This window comes from Siniperca chuatsi, linkage group LG21, assembly GCF_020085105.1.
Source record: "Siniperca chuatsi isolate FFG_IHB_CAS linkage group LG21, ASM2008510v1, whole genome shotgun sequence".
NCBI classification, from domain to species: Eukaryota; Metazoa; Chordata; class Actinopteri; order Centrarchiformes; family Sinipercidae; genus Siniperca; species Siniperca chuatsi.
Genome location: NC_058062.1, coordinates 13,851,616 through 13,874,081, shown reverse-complemented (window position 1 = coordinate 13,874,081; position 22,466 = coordinate 13,851,616). Strand labels below are relative to the sequence as shown.

The 22,466-nt window shown below is 40.0% G+C and overlaps 2 protein-coding genes across 2 annotated transcripts; one reads left to right on the top strand and one right to left on the bottom strand.

The window, feature by feature from the left end:
• Positions 1-210: 210 nt before the first annotated feature.
• On the top strand, positions 211-14,176 carry LOC122868724 (heparan sulfate glucosamine 3-O-sulfotransferase 6-like). Its single transcript, XM_044180972.1, has 2 exons — positions 211-1,263; positions 12,636-14,176. Exons 1-2 carry the CDS (start codon positions 737-739, stop codon positions 13,252-13,254), a joined length of 1,146 nt encoding a protein of 381 aa, XP_044036907.1. The 5' UTR covers positions 211-736; the 3' UTR covers positions 13,255-14,176.
• Positions 14,177-21,288: 7,112 nt separating this feature from the next.
• Positions 21,289-22,366, bottom strand: fahd1 (fumarylacetoacetate hydrolase domain containing 1). The gene has a single exon (XM_044180971.1). The coding sequence runs from the start codon at positions 22,364-22,366 to the stop codon at positions 21,581-21,583; it is 786 nt and encodes a 261-aa protein (XP_044036906.1). The 3' UTR covers positions 21,289-21,580.
• Positions 22,367-22,466: the final 100 nt, after the last annotated feature.

The following is a 22,466-nucleotide window of genomic DNA, read 5'->3' as shown; positions in this document are numbered from 1 at the left end:
AAAACACTGATGTGCGTGTAGCTCACAATAAAGCGCTCAAGATTTTTTTTTTCATGTTGCAAAGTTCCACAAAAGACCATTTCTGTTGCAAAAAAGAGATTTAAAAAAAAGTAATTCAGAAGGCTGCTAAAGTCATATAAATAACTTTAGGCATATTTAAGTCACAGACAGACCAGTGGGTTTTTAAGGGTTTAAGTTTCTTAGAGATGATGTCTGCTAATAATGCATAACGATATTTATGTTCTAAATAAAAATATATTAGAATATGTTTGCCATATAGAAATAAACATAGGCCACTACCCAAGCCCCTATATGTGGGCATGTTTATCTATAGCTTGAGGAAGGAGGGGTGGAGACTTGTAAAAAAAAAGAAGGAAAAAAAGGGCGTATGAAGCAGAGGAGAAACCTTGAATGAGAGATTAGTAGACCTCACAGCGCACAGATACAGCAGGCTGGAAGTCTCATCTGACTGCAAATAAACGAATCATGTTAAATGATAAAACTTTCTCATGTTTGTCTTTTCTTAAGATAAAAACAAAACAAAACAAGAGACAAAGATTATGAGGATCATTTTTGACAAATCCACTGTGCCATTCCACTGCTGCCAGAAGCTCATGTGATGCCTCACTTTTGCGCAACAGGTTCTGCGAGATAAATGTAATAGTATCAACGTAGGAAGAAGACGAAGCATGCTGTCCCCGTTTTGGCCCTTTGGCATCGAGCAGGAGATCAACTCATGGGATGTAGTGGATGCAGAGTCAGGTTCAACTTTGGCAAGGTGCTCTCCAAAGCCTCAGTGTTTTTTACCATGCTCCTGATCTTCACCTACTTCTTCTACTGCCTCACCGGATTTTGCGCTTCGGCTCCGAGAAGTTTATACAGCCAACAAGTTTTAAACTATGACATTTTGGACGATCATCGCCGCTTTTTGGACGACCTGCGACCACCGCCGCGTCTCCTCCCAGACTCGCCGCCTCACGGGAACCGCACAGCCTCCGCGGACGCAGAACAGGTGGACGCGCCGGGACAGCTGCCTCAAAAACACGAGTCAGACAGCGCAAAGGAGAGCGCTCAGAGCAACGTCATCCCCGTGTCCAACACATTCGGGACCAAAAGGTTTCCGCAGGCGATTATAATCGGCGTGAAGAAAGGAGGAACCCGCGCCCTGCTGGAGTTTCTCCGCATCCACCCGGACGTGAGAGCGGTCGGCGCGGAGCCTCACTTCTTCGACAGGTTTTATGATAAAGGACTGGAGTGGTACAGGTAGGGAACACACATGCGCACGCAAGATTAGGCTGCCTTTTATCTAAGTTTTGGCAGCAAAATATAAACTGAAGGGCATTTGCAAGGATTTGTTACACCTCTCATGAATATGTAACCAAGTTAAAGGTCCAAACAGAGGGCCGATATATAGAGTCTAAACGTGAGCTTAAATCTGTTAAAACACTACTAGATTTACTATAAATTCACTATTGCCACAGACATGCTTTGAGTCCCAATATGACAAGTTTTAAAATCTTAACAATAAAGCTTTGGATGTCATCTCAGACCGTGCGGGATGATGTATGGCAGGGTCAGATGAGCTGCAGTGATGTCCCTGCTGACAGGCAGTCACCTGTGCAGAAGTGCTGATGTCTCCTGTCAATAGTCTGAACTACACATGGCTGGCCGATGTATTCAGATCACCATAAGCCAATATTCTCCCTGCATGCTACACTGTAGATCAAAAGGCTAGTGGGGTCTCAGAGGAACACTTCATCATCTTGACAGTCATCTAAACACCATTTATACACTTCAGCATGACATCCTGTATTAACACTCCCACCATGTTCTGTGTGGCAGTCATGCAAACATCACAGTGATTATATGTTTTCCACATATAAAGGATATAAAACTGATTGATACAATTAATTCATATCAGGTCTTTGCTGCATGTCACAGTGATGTTGCTTTATGTTACACGGAGACACATGAAATGTTCATCGACTACCGTCACAGTGACAGCAGCTGATTTGGGGGTGACCAGGCTGACCAGAGCTATCATTTGGGTATAGTTAAGGCCCTAAAGACCTAGGATTTAGGTCTGGATGAAGCTGGTCCTGATCATCTCCAGATGTTCTACGAGCTCCTGGAGAAGGTCCCAGCTTAGCACAAAGTCCCCACCAGTGTCACAATACTGTTTTGGACTTGTGAGCATTAAAGATGCCATAAGGAGGGAGCAAGGTTTGACAGGATGAAGAGCAAGATGGTACTTGAAATTCTAAAGTGTAATTTAATCTCTTGACTTTTTTTAAACCCCCCTTAGCTGTGTTTTAACTGAGAACGTAAGGACACATGGCAACACTTTCACCACTGATCATTTTAGCATGCTGCTAAGCTTCCTCTGCTATTTTCCTCATAAACACACATGCACTACATACACATACAGGTTAGCACTTTGCTCCCTCATCTGCCACTCCTCTTTTACACCTATCCTCCTCTGCTGTCTCTCTATACCACATTTGTCCCTCTTCCCACATCCCTCCTCCTCTCCTTTTATTCAACCTTCTCCCTCACTCTTTTTTCCCCCTTTCCCATCTATCTTCACTTCTCCGTTATTCTTCCTTCAGTGTAGAGGATGTCTTTATGTGGAAATACCTGTGGCAGACCTGTGTTTCCAGAGCATGTTTTATGTGTGTTTCTGTGTGTTTTAATTAGCCTGACTGGTTCTGTAAAGCTTTAATGCTCTAGTTTTTGGTAGTGCTGTAACAAGGCAGTGACACTAACATGGTCTGTGAAAGATCAGTCATCATGAGGGCTGCAATTTATGATTATTTTCATTATCATTTAATTTGCTGATTATTTTTTTCAGCTAATTGACCAAATTTTTTTTTTTTCATAAAATCCCACTTATAATTTGAGCCTATGGTGATGTATTCAAATTGCTTGTTTTGTTCGATTAACAGCATAAAAACCAAAGATGTTCAGTTTACTATCATATATGACAAAGAAAAGCAAGTAATCCTTAGATTTGAGAATCTGTAACCATCAAATGTTGTTGTTATTGCTTTAGTTAATACTCTGTCGATTGACTAATCTAACTATTAATAACATATTCGTTTCAGTTCTAATCTAATCTCCAAAAGCAAAACAGAAGAAGAAAGACTATAAAATTCTGTTGTGATGACACATTTTTCTGTAGCTTGTTTCGGAGCAACCACACGCACCAAGATTATTCTTTCAAAAGCAAATTTACTCAGAGAACCAGTTCCTTCAACAGTACAGTACAATCAGCTTAAAAGTCATTATAAAAAAAATGTCTCAGCATTTGTAAGTGTTGATTTTTTCAGTGGCATTTATATGGATTGGACAAGCGGATATGGCAGGGCAGTTGGTCCAGTTAAACTAGTTCTGATAGGTGCGATCTACTAAAAATATTTTTTACAGTAATATTGCCTATTTTCTATTTTGGATAGAAGTAAACTTAGCTGAAACTGGAGGTGGGGAAGAGTTGGAAGGATTAACGCAACAATAGAAACAGCAGCAACGTGATCCTGGGTGAAATCACTGAAAGATGATTCTCCTGTTGTCACTGAATCTCAGAAATCCGGGAAAATAAGTTTGCTGTCATCCGCAGTGACCCACTGAGAAGCTGCAGGAAGTCAAAGAGTGCAGTGGCGTGTGTGTGTGTGTGTGTGTGTGTGTGTGTGTGTGTGTGTGTGTGTCAGTGACAGCAAGAACTCAACCATGTGGAACGAGCAAGTCTTCCTCACCTGACTGTCAGTGAACAGAGGGTCAACTTCCTGTCACATCTGGAAGCTAACACTGCACACACACACACACGCACACACGCACACACTTTCCCATCTGATTCGGTACGAGGCTGCTGTGTATTACAGGAGCTGAAAAGCAACCCTGACATTTTATCTTGTTGAAGGTCACCGCTTCATCTGCAGCTCTCAGGCTCAGGTCAACAGGACGATTCATATGGATATAAATATTTCACTGGCTCTTTAATTTAATCTTAGTCTAGAGGAAGACCAAAGAGGAGATTTTTGGATGTAGTGAGAGATGGCATGAAGTTAATTGGTGTGAGTGAAGAGGATGCAGAGGACAGGGTTAGATGGAGGCACATGATTCGCTGTGGCGACCCCTGAAAAAGAACAGCTGAAAGGAAAAGAAGAAAAGAAGAATTATCCTACATTGTCTCATTGCTTTATCGACCCTTTCAGGCACTTATGACCTCTGCATGCTTGTACTTCAGCCATAATCAATATAAAAAACGTATTCAAATGTCTCCAAATCAGAAAATTGTTAATCATTTTGTAGACAAGTCAGAATCTCATAATAAATCAACTTTGCCAAAGACACATGGTTTCAGATTAGCATATCTGACAACAATTTGTGCTTACGTGATACTCCGCCTGCTTCCACATGTCTTGGATGGAGAAATAAGCACAAACTCTAGGCAATTTTAGCAGATGGATGGAGTCCTGCACCATCATACACTGAGTCTTTGCAGTCAGATATTGGCGATCTCTACACTGGAGACACTTCACAGATGCAGCAGTGCCCTCCCAAATGTGTTGTTCCAACAGCATTGTCTTCTGTGAGACAAACTTAGACCTCATTCATGTGTGTTTTCCATCGCTTTTATCTTGAGTGATCCAGTCTTCTCTCTCTCTCTCTCTCTCTCTCTCTCTCTCTCTCTCCCCCCTCTCCACCCAGTCTGTCTCTCCATCCAAATCCTTCTCTCCTTTGCATGTGTGCATATGAGCCCATTACGGGAATGGAAAAGCCACAAATAGTGCATTCAAAATGAGGCAAAGATTTAATGAATTTCTGTGTTGTTTTATGGCTTTAAGGGGACTTCATGGAGTGATGGGTTTCATATGGGACTTGAGAGCCACCGCAGAAAACTGAAAAACCTCAGCTTTCCATGGCACAATGGTTCTGATTGTCACGACTTTGTCACCATGACGTGGGCTCCAATGAGTAACTCATGAATGAATTAAACCTTTTTTTGTATCTTCAGTTCCTTGATGACGTTAAATTGAGAACATTTGTTGTTGTTGTGTTGCAGCAGAACAAGCAGTTGTTATTTTAAAAGAGATGAACACTGTGCTTGCACTAAACAGTTGCGCAGCTTTGGATCCAAGAGCCAAAATAACATCCTAGAAACCAAATGACTAGTCTCTGCATATTTGATTTATGAAAAGCTCATTTCTGCATTTCTATTTGAAGAAAAACACCAGTCCACGAGTTCCATCACAATTTTGAAAGCTTGTCAATTGGCTGACCTACAGTCTTGACACCAAAGGCCATGGCCGATCAGATTGCTATTAAAATACAGTGTAAATCCTTTAAGGGCAACAGCACAAGGGCAAGGAGAAATTACATTGGTCCTTACAAATTTTTGTAAATAAGGATATGGAGTGATGACAACAGGTGAAAATAAGAGGGAAAATAATACAGAGAATGGACATTTAATTTAATTTTACTTTTTAAAAACATCATAATTTTTGACAGCATTTACAAACATCAAAATACCCTTTGACCCCTTTCATATTTCTGAGTGACTAAAACATTAAAAATATGAATGCACATTTTAAAGGATATTTTTTTAGATTACTGTAATATATTATATAAAATATAGCTACTTATAGTCCACAATTTATAAAACAGAGTAGAAACCATTTTTTTGTAGTTGGATTACTGTAGTCTGCTGTCATGTATATGTAATTTTCCCCATCTTTGCTATCCATTCAATTGAAAGAAAATTAAAGACATATTGAGAGACATTGATCATACTGAACACAAACTGTTGGGTGATAATTTTAATAATGTGCTGTGTTTATGATGAATATAATTTAATCCTGATTGATACCTAATAATATCCTAAATATTACTTTGTAGTGTTAAGTAATAATGGAACAAAATCATTTGTTTTTATTATGAGCTGTTAAGATTTGCTTACAGTATATGCTAGACTGTGCTGTGCTTTGTTTCACCTTAAAATCACCCTAGCACTGCATTCGTGCATGTTTTATTTCAGTATTTTCTAGGAGGTCAGATTCAACTACTTACCATGTCAGTCTGGATTTTTGACAGTTGAAATGGTGAAAGTGGACTCTAATGCGCATGGGGCAATGTTTTCCTGAGCAAGGGTGATTTTCTCGACACCTCATTCTGTGTTCAGGCCCGAGGCGATTAGTGATAGAGGCTGAACAAGACTGAATGGTGTAACAGACCAGGAAGTAGTTGTATTGTGTTCTAATGGTGGTGGGTTTAGGCTGGGGTTGGGTCTAGTGGCGTTATAAGGTTTGACAAGGCCCACACTCACACCCCATATGGTGGAAATTATAATAATTTGAGGTGCATTGTGGTGCATTTGGGGGCGCCTGTAAAATCTTGGGGAGGTTTCAGTCGTGCTGTTTTAGCTCCGGACTGGAGTTAGCTAGTGACAAAAATACTGTGTGAAGAAATAATGATTTTGTTTCAGTTGGCCAAGATGAAATATTTCAGATACTTGGTAGTCATGCAAAGTTGTGCTGCCATTTCCAGTAAAGAATAACACAAGGTTGAAAACAGATGGGATTTTACCTCTGGGAAATTAAAAAACAATTGTTTTATTGCACATAGTCAACAATGACATGGTTTGAACGGATTTACATCTATAAAAGAACAAATCTGAGTCTGATAAATGACCAAGAGAGCCACAGTTATAATGTTCTGATTAGCATCAGGCTAATAGCAGTACTAGGATTGGGTATCAAACTGCAGTACTTTTTGGGCACAAATTATGTCCCTAACATCAAGTACCAAAAACTGTACTGAAAGTTGGTATCAAATGCTTTGTCAGATTCATAGTGTTGTTGACTCACTCTTTGATTAGATATTTCCAGATTTACAGAGTATTTTATTTAGGTTAAGTTCTTGTATGCTAGCAGCTCTGTGAGGCTGTACTTAGGTACAGCGGTGCTTTGAGCCAAATACTAATGTTAATGCATGTTAACAACAACAATGCTAACATGCTGATGTTTAACAGGTGTTGCTTATTTTAGTGTGTTAGCATGCTAACATTTGCTAATTAGCAATAAACACAAAGTACAGTTGAGTTTGAATAGATGAAAGTGTGAAACACTGTAGTCTCTGTATAGCACTTCAGCTATCCTCATGTGGAGAAAACCCTCCTCTCTCTCCATTACTGCATCATTTTTCATAGGAAAATTTTTTTTTGAAAACAATGTATTTAAAATCTGTGGGTGGCAACAGTGTTTCTGCCAGTCATGTGGTTTCCCAGAGGGATCTAACCATCTACTTCCTCTCTCTGCCTATGGATAGAGGTGATGGGTGTCGGCAAACTTCCAGGCTGACACTTCCATCAAGTGTTTAGTGTGTTTGTGTGTGTGTTGAATATTACTTTAGCTCTGATACACCCTGTGTCACTAGCTGTTGTGAAATATTGTTTATAACATTGTTGCTAAGTCTCAAGCCTGACACACATTGATTTGTGTTTTCCCTCCAACTTTGGCATCCATGACACTTCGAGGCCTCGTCGCTTGCTCAGGTTTCTGTTCAGACAAAGAACACGTAGACAGCATTCGACCTCAGTATCCCACAGACAATTATGGCTCCTCTTGTGTGTGCACGGTCTTTGGTAGTATCACATCGACAGTGTCAGTGGCCTGTTTACGTGCTCTCATGGGGAACCTTTATGCTTTGTCACTGTAGTGCACCCAGGTTATAATTAAAGCAATAGTTTGACATTTTGGGAAATACACTCATTCGCTTTCTTGTGGAGAGTTAGATGAGAAGATCAATACAACTCTCATTTCTGTCCATTAAATTAGCTTAGCTTAGCATAAAGACTGGAAACAGAGGGAAACAACTAACCTGGCTTTGTCCAAAGGTAAAAGTCCACTAATTAACATATTGTTGTTGTAATCTGTATAAAAACCAATAAAGTGTAAAAATGATGAAGTTTCGGTTTTGCTTCGGGTTAACTATGGTTGTCACTGTGAGGTTGCCAGCGGCGAATTCTAAAAGTCACTGCTCCTGGCCAAGAAATAGTCCAGCACTTAACCTCATGTAAAACCGCAATTAGCCATTTTTACACTTTGTAGGCTTTTGTACGAATTAAACAGACGAGATATAACGTGTTAATTTGTGAGCTTAAGAGGTGCTGGTAGGTGTATTTTACCAAACTAGTTATTTCTCCATTTCCCATCTTTATGCTATGCTAAGACAACCAATTGCAGGCTGTAGCCGTATACTTACTGGACAGTATAACTCATCTAACTCCCAGTAAGAAAACAAATAAGCGCATTTCCCGAAATGCTCTATTTGCTGCTTGTTGAACTTACAGGATTTATTTTGTTTTTTTCTTGTTTTTTCTGGTTAGAGGAAAAGAGCAACATATGTTTCATCCAGGCATGAAGGCGTAAATCGAGGTTCCCGCACTCATCCTGTCAGCCTGACGGGCGGTCGGTGGCCCTCGGGCTCCTTCTGTCACCCTCTATGCACAGCAGCACTGCTGGGAAAAGTTTTCACTCAGTTTGTTATTTGCTCTCCTTCTCATTTTTATGGCCTTGATTTTCCACTGCCTCATTAATTGGGTCTCAGCTATGAAAGCGTTTGGACGTAGAGAAGCCTGCCAGAGCAGAAGTCTCCTTCAGCGAGTCAGTGTTTAGCGTAGATGGTCCAGTAAATGAATATAATAACCCATGGAATTTAAGATCTGTTTTTGTTTTAGAAAATGACATGATAATTGGATTTTTAGGATCTTTTTCGTCTATAATCAGCTGTACTTTCTGTGCAGAATGCCTTTTGTTAGGGCGCTACAGGGGATGTAGCTGCTGCACTTCAGCGGGAGAACCCATAATCTTCGGGGCAGGAAGTCTCTTGGCCACATCCTTGTTGCCAGGGTTAGTATTTAATCTTCTGATCCAGACTGCCTAGAACATATCAGTAGTGTAATCAGCGCTGTAGCACTTCAGGGAAGAAAAGCACTACATCCTTTAAGCAGCAGGGAGTTCCAGACTAATGTGGCTAGTCAGCATGGCTTTCCAATAAAATAAAAAACATCTTTGTGCCCTGAGTTACTCGCTTTGCACATCTAGATGCAACAACAGTAGACTGAAAGGCATTTTTTCATAAGTAAAATGAGTGAGCTGTATTTGTAAAACATATATAACATAACAATAGATTTGCATGCATGAGAAAATTGACAAGAAATTCATCATCCCTGATCTGTTTGCAGTTTCTCCTGACACCACATACAGAAACAGATTTATGATAGAAAATGGCTATTATTGATTCTCTGATAATGAGACAGATTGTGATGAGGGAGATAGGGACCTGGGGAGAGAGGGGGGAAAGCCGCAATTCATTAACTATTCATGAGTATGGAAAGACAACTTATAGTCAATTATTGAAGTGACACTTATGTGAAGGAGTGAAGGACAAATCCAAGAGTATGGATGAGAGAGGAGAGGACAGAGAGGGAGACAAGTGCTCAGTTTCTCATCAGTAAACACTGACACTGTGCGCGCAAGTGTGTATGTGTATGTGCGCAAACAAACTCACACACACACAAGCATATGCATGCACAGTGAACAATCCGTTCTATAGAGACAGACGTATTGATTAGACACAGATAAACAGGGGACAGACAGGCAGCGATAGGCCATTTGCAGCTCTTGTAGTTGGATAATAATCAATTAATGGTCTTTTATTATGGGGATCATTTAATGGGGGTGGATTGAAGTGGCTTAACTTCAAGTACAGGGGGAAACTCGAAACTTACTCAGGAACAATTCCAGAGAGGTATTTTTTCCTCCTTCAGAATCATGGTTATGGACTCCATGTGAGAACAAAATAATACTGTTTCATAATTACAGAACAGAAGGTTTCTTCATAGTTGCAGCAAATAGCTCTTTTCATCTTATTCCACAGTCTGAAAGTATCATATTTATATTGTGTATGACCTTGTTCCAGCTCTTCATTGAAGCTGTTTGATGTTTACACTGATTGAAATATTCACATAAATATTTCTTGTTTATTACAACTTCACCACATTCCAGATGTCTTTATGCATCAATTTATACATATTTCCTAAAAAATTCAGCTTGACATTTTGGTATCTTTGCAAACTTTATAGGAATAGTTTGACATTTTTTTGAGTTAGGTGAGCCGATCGATTCCACTCTCATGTACGCTAAGTATGAAGCTACAGCCAGCAGCTTAGCTTAGACTGGAAACAGGGCAAATAGCTAGCTTGGCTCTGTCCAAAGGTAACAAAATCCACCTACCAGCACCTCTAAAGCTCACTATGTCTTTTTTGTTTAATCCTTACAAAAACCAAAGTGTAAAGACAACATTTTGTTCTTTTTATTTTTACGGGCGCAGGAAGTAACTGCACCGGGCCAAGAAACAGTCCAGTCCAAAATGTCCAACTATTCCTTTAAGACCTTCACTACAATTTTAAATAAAGTTCTGTGGGTTTGCGTTTGTAATGACTGCTGCTTGTTACTGGAGTTACTGTGCTGCATTTGACCACAGAGCAAGAGTGAAGTCAGTGAACCTCTACTTTGACAACTGACTGTTGCTTCTAACTAACTAACTTTGGTCAACTGCTGCCTAATGTACTTTAAAACTATTGGAGGGTCAGTTCCATCAGCTCTGTTTTGCAAACGGATTTAGGCTTTGCTAACTTTAGTTCTCTCAGCTGGAATATAAAGAACTAAATAATGTTGCACTCAAGACTCAACTGAAGTCAATTGTTCTGAATGGCAAACAAGAATGTATTTGTTTTTTTAACTGATTGGCTCACTGATTAACATGTTTTACTGTTGCTGTTGATTTTCCATCTTAAAAACAAACAATGGGGCTAATGAATCGTTACTCCATGAATACTATGGTTTGCTTTTTAATAATAATTGAATCAGTCTTTGACCACAGAAAATCTCACTAGAAAAACTGACAAAATTAAAATAAATTTCCCTTGGACATCCATCAGTGAGCTACATTTCTTAATGACTTCTTGTCATTGAAATTTGGATTCTATTCAGATTTCCAATCTGAAACAAATAAAGCACACAAGCTCCATTACTTGTTTATTTTATAGTAAGCCACATGAAAGCTCTCTGTTTCCAGTAACACAGTATAAGATGTGTTGAGTAAATAAACTACAGACAATTTATTTGTTTTAAACATTGCTTATCATCCATGCATGTCATGCAAAACAATTTGTCTCTGAAATCCAAATCCACCACAAGTTTGCCTCACGCAGTCTGTCAATGTCAAATGTAGACACACGAACAAACACCGGATCTGTCAAATACCATGTTACCCGCAACGCCTGTTTGCCAGATAGTGCTGAAATAAAAGCAGCTACTTGGTGAGGAGATGCTGTTGAATAAAATCAATGAGAAAGAACTTTCTCAGAGTTTATAGGACAGCAGGTGCACACGTGTTGTAAAGCAGAGAGGAAACTTGAAAATAAAGATATAAATGTAATAATATAAGAAGATAAATCAGTAGATGAGTGATTATTGGTTTAGATTATAGACAAATATAAACTGGATTACTATGCAAAATTTATCACTGAAATATAGTTGCACATAATTCAGCACATACCTTTTTACTGGCATATTCTACACAACATCTCTCCTCACTGCAGCCATATGTTTAACACACTAGCTGAGCTCAGCAGCTTGCCATCCAGGTTTCACTTCCTGCCAACTTGGTTTGTTTGGGTCCTTGTAGGAACCAGTAGGGGAGGTGGTGGTGGTTGGGGGGGGGCACTTTGCTCTTGCAGGAAAAAGAGGGGGGATGGAAATCTGTAGGAAATTGCTGATAAGTGGTTCTTGAGGCTTTGTGGTTTTGACTCATCAGGCCTATAGTCAGTGGATGGTCCTTTTGTGCAGGCCTTACAGTGAGACTCAGATGGGCTGTCTGGGGCCCTGGTATGTAAACACACTACAATGTATGAAGCTTTAATCACACAGATTTTGGGGTGCTTTAATGTTTAGTGTATCTCACGTGTTTACGTTATCACTTGATGTTCTTTTCATTGAAGCCAGTAAATAAGAATTTGTACCCCACATGTGATTAAATTGTCAAGTGGGACTATAGATCGGGCTCAGGCTCTCTGCTTTGAAATTTAAAAAGTTGCACTGGTTGAAGATAAAAATGGAAACGTTAATGTGACAAACCATACCCTAATGGAGCAATTTCATGAAATGTAAAGCGGTAAAGGGCCAGATATTTCCCTCAGGAGTTGGTGAGAACATTGGATTTACATTCATCAGGTGGACACAAACGCGACTCATGACATATGAATGCTAATTTTTCTCTATGTCTGCTGGTTGTATATAGGTAACCGTTTGCCAACGTGTTAGCTATATCAACTTTATGTGGTCATGGTAATATGTTAGTGTTGTGTTTAGAGCTTGTTCGACTGCTAAAGTGGCAAAAAGAATTTAAAATCAAATAACACTGCTTCAAAAAACATGACAAATGTGGAAGCACAAACTTTCAAGCTGTGAATGCCCTTCAGTTAGGTGTATTAGAGTGTGAAACAATCTCCACCATCATGGCTTTGAGAGATGAATCAGAATTCTATGTCTGACCAGTTTCTTCTTTTCATTTAGAAACCTGATGCCTCGGACGCTGGACGGCCAGATCACCATGGAGAAAACCCCCAGCTACTTTGTCACAAAGGAGGCTCCTAGCCGTGTCTGCACTATGAACTGCCAAACCAAGCTCATTGTGGTGGTCAGGGATCCTGTGACGCGAGCTGTATCTGACTACACCCAGACACTGTCCAAGAACCCAGGTCTTCCATCCTTCCAGAGCCTGGCTTTGAAAAACTCCACCACAGGTCTGATTGACACCACGTGGAGCGCTGTGCGCATCGGCCTCTACGCCAAACATCTGGAGAACTGGCTTCAGCACTTCCCCTTGTCTCATTTTCTGTTTGTTAGCGGTGAGCGGCTGGTTTCTGATCCGGCTGGGGAGATGGGCCGGGTTCAGGACTTCCTGGGTCTGAAAAGGGTTGTTTCAGACAAACACTTCTACTTCAACCAGACCAAAGGTTTTCCCTGCTTGAAGAAGCCCGAGGGGAGTAGCAGACCTCGCTGCCTTGGAAAGTCTAAGGGCAGACCCCATCCCCAGATCCCCTCCGAGGTCCTGCAGAGACTCAGAGACTTCTACAGGCCCTTCAACCACCGTTTCTACCAGATGAGTGGACAAGACTTTGGCTGGGACTAACAGTAGAGATTCCTGTCACAGCCCAGATAAAAGTTAGTCTCTTACTTTCTGGAGAGATTGACACAAGACTAACGTTCTCAGGGACGGGATAGAGGATTACAGAGTCCACAAACTGAATTCTGCCTCAGTGGAATCAACATGACATGCAGCACATGAACTGTCACTGTTTTGTTGTAGAGTAGAAGCCGACACGGACACATTGCTGTCAATAGACACATATAGTTAATGGCTTAGTTATTAAACCATTAAACCATTTTCATGCTTGTATGTTAATGTTAATGTCATACAGAAGTTAGAAGCAAACTACGTACCAAAGAGAAAGCAAAAAACATTGCCTTTGAATATCATTTCTGAGTTGCTTTATGTTTTGTTTTTAAAATAAGCTGATATTTATAGTTTCTGTTGATTTGAAATACAACAGTTACAAATTTCTTTTATGAAAGAAATGTATTTATTACACGACAAGGCAAGGTATAAAACTGACCACACTTTCATTGACAGGACATTGGAAAAAATGTCATACTCAATGATAAACCACTATTTCTTTTTAATTATTAGCAGTGTTACTTTGACTGCATTTATATTTACATTATATTTACTGTTTCCAAATTCTACATATGTTAGTTTGATGTTGCAAGATATTTTCTCAGTAAATTGCAGTTGATATACCAATGATACCTCATCTGTAAATATTAAACGTGTAACAACGATCAGAAACCACACATACACACATTCCATTTGTTAGTATTTGTAGATATTTTCCCCTTAAAAGCTGTTACTCCGCTGTTACTCACTTAAAATAAATTACCATTTTGAATCATTTTAAACTCCATGTGTAAAGTACACAAAGCAGTGGTTTGTTTAAAACCTTAATTTTGACTCTGATTCTTTGTGTTGTGAAGTAAAGTTTTATCTGACATGACATCCAGAGTACAATGCTTCATCCTTTTTCATTTCATGTATTACTGTAAAATTATTACGCAAACTGAGGATGTTCATATAAAGACTGTTAGAAGAATGATATATTTGGCCCTCAAAAATTCATCCTAATCCAATAAATGTAGCTGATGCCTATTCTAATCACTATTTGTGGAAGGATCAGCCATTGTTCGCTAATCCCCTCCCCTGAACAGCGATTGTCCACTCAGTACAGTAGCTTAGAAACTGAAACTAGCATGGCAGACCTGTCAAGCTTTGGATTTCTCCACATGTTGAAGTGATGTGCTTGGGGCTGTAGTAAGAGAGATACTCCGCATCTAAAGAGACTCTTTTTTAACCTTTCCAAAACCAAATACATCTGTTAGCATGTCCGCTATCTAGCTACCTACAAAACAAGGCCAAGCAGCAAAAATAAATAACTAGTTTACATTAGTTTGGGGGGTTATAAAAAAAGTTTTCTTCTTCACTCATAATTAAAAAGTCAGCCGGGGACGGTGTTTCGACCCAACTCACGCCGCTAACATTAGCTTACTTTGCTAGCAAAAGCTACAGCTAATAAAGAGCTAATAAAATAACAGTTCCCATCGTTTACCCATTGTTTCAAAAATTATTAAGACTTTGGAGAGCGAGCTAGTAATGTGCCACAGTGTTCTAGAATGGAATGGAATGGAAGACAGGCATAGCAACAGTAACTAAGGGGGGCAGGCTCATGAATGGTGAGTTCTTCCATGGTAACCCTGTTGGTCTCTCTCTCTCTCTGTCCTTGTCTGCTGTTCCTCACTGCTTTATTTATGCTCTCAAACTTCAGCTCCATCACAAGCTCTAACTTTATTTTCTCACTAGAGAGAACTCTCACTCTGTCTCTTCCCTCACTTCCTCAGTCTCTCTCACACTGCTTTTCCCTCTCGCCACTTCCACACAGTGAGACCACATGTACAGTTTGAGGCCTGCGTGCGCTGTGGCCTTTAATTATGAAAGATGTCAGCTCACTCAGAAAGCCCCCTCCTTCCTCTCTGGCTCAGAATTAGCAGCAGAGCTCTTCTCTTTCATGGTACACTATCCTTTATGGAAGAAAAAAAAACCCATCTGCTCTGGTGGAACAACCAAAAAAGGAACCCACTTAAGATCTGACATATACACTGCAGATGCTTTTTTTTAAACAATGCATGGAAATATGCCTGACCAGTATTTGCATTCAATGATTAAACCAAAAATAATTAATCAAATCAATTAACATTGAGCTTTGTTTGTGGAAACATCAGTGATTTATGAGTGAAGAAAATGAGTGGCTGCTTGCATTAGTATGCTAGTGTGTGTGCATCTGTGCAAGTTTGCTTGCACACGCACCCACAACACTTTGGCTATCCCCATACATATTGCCTTCTCTAATTCCTGTCAGTATTTCTGTCACATTCCCCCTCTGTTTTATATGTCTGGCATTAGTTTTTTGTGGGCTTCACTAAAATTTAAATGTGCTTGGCTCACTTAATCTGTGCCAATTTTTATTACTCTGTATTACCAGTCATAGTGGTAGTTGCCTTTTCGCTATGCCAGCTCAGCAGCAGGCATTAAAGATAACTGATTTCCCATTCTGCTATCTGGGAAAGGCATTAGTATCAGTGTTCGTAGGACCAGCCCAGTCGTTAAGTATCTTTAAAGCAGGACATTCAGTATAATCTACAGTTGTCACTAAACACTGGTAATGATGTGAGAAAAGGTGAAGGAAGAAAGAGCAGGAAAAATAATTGAGAATACATTCCCTAAACGCGAGATGTAAAGATGTATGTTGGTGTTCATGAAAATGATCTACTGCACAATTAATAAAACATTACTTCATTCAGCTCTGTGATCTAAGCAAACAAGCCTCACAATATTGCCTCCAGTCTGTGTTTTGCTCTGTATGAGCTCAACCTCCACTTGTGGCTGCCATAAGAATCTGTAGACACCACCAGCATTTAGTCATGTTTTATGACTGTCATCAATATTTCAGGTGCGCAGCAATTCACAAAATTCACGATTTGATTTGAGAACGGTGGTGTCTCAGTTCCAGACATTCTCAGTGCAGCTTTCTGAATGTCTTTTACATTTCCATTACAAATGTATATGAGGATTCATCTTTCTACTAGTATAGTATTTGAGAATTCAGCATAAACCGATAATTCTTAAGCATTTAAAGTGGTTTCTTGGCAGCTAATAAATATCAAAAAGACTTTAGCTTAAAAACCACAGCATTGCATTGTTCATCATATATTTTGCACTGTTCATAAACTCCGAAAAAGTGTTACTGTTGCAATTAAAGGATAAGGCTAAATAGTTTTTATTGTCAACAAAACCCATGAAAAAAACAAAACCAATTATATATTAATGCATCTATCAATACTGACTTCCCTACCCCTCTCTGTGGCTCATTTGGTTCTCACTAAAGACATGCATGTGGGATGGTTTAAGGTTTTGTGTTAATTCCTTTTCACATTGAGCCAAAGCCTGGATGCAACCGTTTCAAGTCAAAAAGAGATGTCAGACTCAACGCTTCCAGATGATAGACAGACAATATATGTGTTTCTCTGAGTTTGTTTGAAATACTGGATATTCTGGATTACAATCGCTCAAAACAAGTAAAAGGCAAAGGCAATAAATTACATGTCCATAAAACTCCAAATCTTCCCTTCTCATGGGGACAGTAATTTGTTTAGCTTTGGCTGGCATGCAGCTTCCAAGGATTTGAGGCCTCAATTGATGCGTGCCATCAATTCCTACCACTGGGGATTTGTTTGCATGAGTGAAAATCGCCCAGTGTGGATTCAGTTACAGGCCACTGTGACTATTTGAGATTAGGCATGATGAAGGATGTAAATTTTGTGCGGTGACTCTTATTTGGGAATAATGGCCACATGGCAGACTAATCAGAAACACTCCAAGGGAGGGATGAACCACTCCGAAGGCTGCGTTGAAGGAAAGGGGGCTGATTTTTACACATCAGATAAAAAGTAGGATTAGAGTGTAAACGTGGTTTCCCTTCGAGGAGCCACAAATGAAGACGGTTCATACTGAGGACTCCACACATTTTCCACCCATACCGCAGTCTCCTTCGATTCAGCGAAGAAATGCTGGGGGATTTTCTCTCTTCTCTGTGGTTTAGGCCTCACAGCATCTTGTTAAATTGTGACTCCAGCTTTAATTGATGAGAGAGTAATTTGGGTTAGAGGGATTTTCAAATGGTCGTAGTAGCTCAGTGCAAATTGGGGAAATTGGGGGATATGGGATTAAGAACTTTTACAATAGGATTTTATACGATTGTTTTTCTGGACATGTTTCAGTGCATGCTTCGGTTGCCATTTTAGCCTAGAAAATACCAGCTCCAGTCTGCTTGTTGGGCCTTGATTGGAAAACTCCAAAGTTTATAGAGAAGCTTGGACTTGGTTGAGACACTAAGACACTGTTGCCAAATGGACGGAAACCTCTCACACTGAGAAATAAAACTGCATTCTTAAAATAAAAATACAACTCTTCTGGAAACATCCTTACTCTTTTGGAAATGTACACACATCTGTATGGACGAAACATGCCTAAATCAAATGCTGCGTTTAGTTGTTAAACCTACACTATGTTCCATGGTACACTACCCACTTTGCCTTCCACCTGCATCTTCAAACAAAACGTTAACGCACTACGTACAGTCAATCACTCTGAATGAAAGAGGCTCGCACCTGGCCTTCACGCACGGTTTCTTTTCATTTGCCAAAGACCCCATTCATTATTCTGCGAGAATGAATTACGGCTCTTAAGTTTGGCCTATAAAAAAATCACAAATTGGTTCTTCATTTGCTCCATGGTGTTATTAATCCCCAACCACCCACTTATTCATTCAGTATGAGACTGATAAAGACAAGGTGTATTCACTGTAAGCGCTCCAAGTATGTAAACTTAAACACACATACAGTATAGCCACACACAGTAGTACTTCTGCCTTACTAAATTACTAAATCAAAATCAATTTTCAGGCCATGTGAGTGCATATCTTTTTGATTCGATATGTCATATGCATCCTGTCTGACTCAGTCCTCCCAATGGTTTTATGTGTTGGTGTTTTTTTTCTAAGAATGGCTGCAGCCCCAGCACTGTCTGGTGACATTCAGTGCAGCACGCAAAGCGAGGCATCACAAATGGTCATTTTCTGAACACACACACCCACACACACGCACCTACACACAAAAGTTTGTTTCACTATCCCCGTGGGGGACAGTCATTGACATAATGCTTTCCCTAGCCCGTTACCCTAACCTTAACCATCACAACTAAATGCCTAACCTTAACCTTAAACCTAACCCTAACATTAACCTAATTGTAACCTGTACCCTAAAAGTGTGCATTCAGGTTGAAGTCCCCACCGGGATATAAGAACATGATACACACAAACACACACACACACACATACACGGCCAAGTTGTAAATCATTTTCACATGTTGGACCTTCTTGAAATAAATTTCATGTCAAGGGCTGGTGTTTCAATGCAAAATCTTTTCAAATTTTCAGATGTCTTTCAGTCATCTAAGGATGGTATATTGCAGCATTTGTGCATTTTATAATCAAAAAGAAGCCGTTGTTGTGTGTTTCTTTTTCCATTTCTTCATACAAAGACTAACTTAACTGGACTTTAAAAATCAACAACACACAATTGAGCTCCCCTTCAGGATCCATACAAACCATGGATACATGTTCAAGCCCGTATTTGTGTTCAAGTTGTTTTCCGTGTGAACCTCAGAGATTTGACCCTGTAAACTGCAGCACGATAGACACCTCTGCACTAAACCTACTGATAAAGTGATGTTTTAACATGCCTGCAGTAATATGTCACATACAGCATTTAAAGTAGATGTAAAACAAGCCTCATATTCAAACGCTCATGTATCCTGTCCTTATAGGCATCTCTGCTTTCCCAGATAGCAAATGTAAACATTTTCTTCATTTTCTTGCATCATGCCAATCTCTAGAGGCTTACAGTAGACACTTATTAAAGCAGTTCGAGCAAAGTATATGAATAGTCTACAGCCATGCTATGTGAGGTTGTACTTAAGGCACACGGGTACTTGGAGTTAAATCAGTAATGTTGGCTTGATTTCATGTCATAGGTGACATCATTGTTAGTGTACGTTAGATCGGAAGACTGTGGTCTCCATGTAATCCCCTCGCCCTTGAAAGCGTCAAACATACCTCCTCAGACTGCTGCTGGATGACAACACACCGCTTCATGTGGTGAACGCTAAACCAGAGCTGAGCTCGAGCTTTGAAGCCATTGTTAAAAACCTGTGAGGGTGTAATACCTTCAGTCACACGGGGACAATGAATAGTATGATTCATATCTCATAAAAGACGACACCTGTGAGCACATGCAATACTGTGCACTGCTCTAACCCTGTTCTGACGCGGTGGGGGGAAAACAGGCCACGACTACATTTCCCAGATCCCAAATCTAATTGAATCTGTCATAACTGCTCTAATGATGGACACATATAACCCCGGAGTCCCCTGAGGGCCAGGGCTTGGGTCCTGTGAGTCTTGGAGATAACATGCCCCACAGGTGTGGGAAGATGATGTACACAGACTCAGGTTACAGCAGACTGGCCTGGGACAGGTTGATGGAGGCCCTGATTGATCCTGAAAACAGAGAAGCCTGTGGGAGAATTGTAATTGAACCTGGAACAGATGTTAAACAGTCCAGGAAGAATGTGGTTATGATGAAGGTACACAGCCTGGATGAACAGAAATACCACAGTTTTATTAAATGTGAGTATTTTTGCCGTACTAGACTGTTAATGGCTAACCAGACAACACACACCACAAGGGGCAACGGGGTTCACTGTGCAGTCACAAAAATGTATCCATATGGTAAGTTTGCAGCAGAAACGTGGTCCATCAAACTTTCTGAAGAAAACATGTCTCTGCTAATCCAACAAGCAGCAAAATGTGTTCCAAATTTAAGAATAACCACAGGTAGCCAGTGCCAAACCCTCAGTCCTCTAAACTCCCTCACTAACATGAATATTTTCTCAACTTGAACTCATCCGGGATAAACTCTATTTCACATTTAAGCTTCTGAAGGGTACACCGCATAAATTCAGACTGTGCTGCTTAATGTGACTGTAGGAAATATCCTCTGCTGTGAGCATCAAGTACACAAGCTAGCAAAAACTACAGTAATACTTACGGTTTGAAAAGTTCAAAATGCTAGAGGTGGGTCCTTTATACTGTTATGATTTTACAATCATTATAATCATGATCATTTTTACTCTACCTCTATTTCAATATTTGCACGGCACTTTGGGTTCTTCTGCAGAGGTGGAATGTAACTAAGTACATTTACTCAAGTACTGTACTTGAGTGCAATTTTGAGGTACTTGTGCTTTATTTGAGTATTTGAATTTTATTCCACTTTATACTTTTACTCCACATTGTACTTTTTACTGCACTACATTTATTTGGCAGCTTTAGTTAGCCTACTAGTTACTTTTCATATTCAGATTATTAATACAAAATATAACCAACTAATAAATTATGATGTATTATTATGAATTAAGCAACCCAGTAGTTTATTAAAGTGATGCTTACACATTACTGCATCAATAATTACAATACAATTATATAATATATATTATTCTGAAATGAGTCATTCTGCATAATGACTACTTCTACTCTTGATACTTTAAGTATGAAGAACTTTTAACAGAGTACTTCTACACTGTGGTATTGGTACTTTTAGACCTCAATACTTCTTCCACTGCTGTATTTAACTCAGTATATGCATCATATAAAGCAGTTAAACCTTGACCTGCTAATCAGCTACAATATTAAAATGCTAGTTACACTTTAATGCTTTAATAATAATAATAATCTAATAATATTATATAAAATAATATAACACTGAAAGGGGACATTCAGTCTCCAATAACTACTTTTACCTTTTTGCTGATAATACATTCATACTTTTACTTGTAATAACTTTTTTTTACAACATATTATCGCATCTTTCATTTGAGTAAAAGTTCAGAATAGTTTTTCCACCACTGATGATCTGAAACAAAGACAGTGACAATGTGTGATGAATGATTTTCATATCCCTGGTTTAAGTAGATAATACAGTAAAACAGATCATAAGTGCACTCATATTGCTGAGATCAGTCAACTGTGTTTTGCAAACTTATTCTCGAGTACTGTACAAGGCAGCATACAATTCATCAGAAACATGGTGTTGATGGCACAGCACTGCCATCTGCTGATCCACACATATACTGAAAATATATTTCAAATAATTATATTCAACTCTCCAGTAAAAACACTCCCTCTTCATGAGTCTGGGTATTTATTAGGCCTCATTAGTGTCTTTTGTTTTCAATACTGATCTTGTCTGTCTACTCTGAAGCTCATGGTGACGACGCCCTCGATCCCAGCCTGCAGCTCATCGTGCTCCTGCACGGCGGAGACTCCTTTAGGGGTCCCGGTGAGAATGAGATCCCCCTCCTCCAGGGTGATGAAGTCGCTGATGTAGCTGATGAGATAGGGGATGGAGAAAATCATCTGGGAGGTGCAGCCGCTCTGCCGCAGCTGGTCGTTCACCTTCAGCCACAGCTTCACGTTAGCCGGGTCAGGGATGCGCTCTTTGGGGATGAACTCACTGACGGGGCAGGAGGTGTTGAAAGCTTTGGCCAGGGTCCAGGGCAGACCCTTGGACTTACACTCGTCCTGGATGTCCCGGGCAGTCATGTCCAAGCACAGAGCGTAGCCTGCAACATGATCCATAGCTGAGGACTGAGGGATGGCCGTGCCACCTTTCCCGATGACCACTCCTAACTCCACTTCGTGGTGCAGGTTGCTGGTGTACAGGGGCACCAGGACAGGGGAGCCCTCTCTTACATATGAAGAAGGTGTCTTCAGGAACAGGACGGGCTCTGAAGGAATCGCATTTTTCAGCTCTTTGGCGTGGTCTGCATAGTTTCTCCCAACACAAATTATCTTCCTCCCCCATTCCCAAAACCGAGATATATTTCGTGCTGTCATTGTGGAGAAATGTGAAGGTTTCAGCCGCTCAGAAGCAGTCAGCAGCAGGTTAACTAAACTTTGACCGACACTCAGGTACCTGAAGCAGATCATTAACCTACGGCAAGCCTGAAAGGACATACAATGAACGCAAAAATCTAATTAAAGCTATTACAGCGATGTATTTGAGTAGTTTTTCAAGGCCAAAATGTAAAATGAAAGCCCTCACATATACACTACT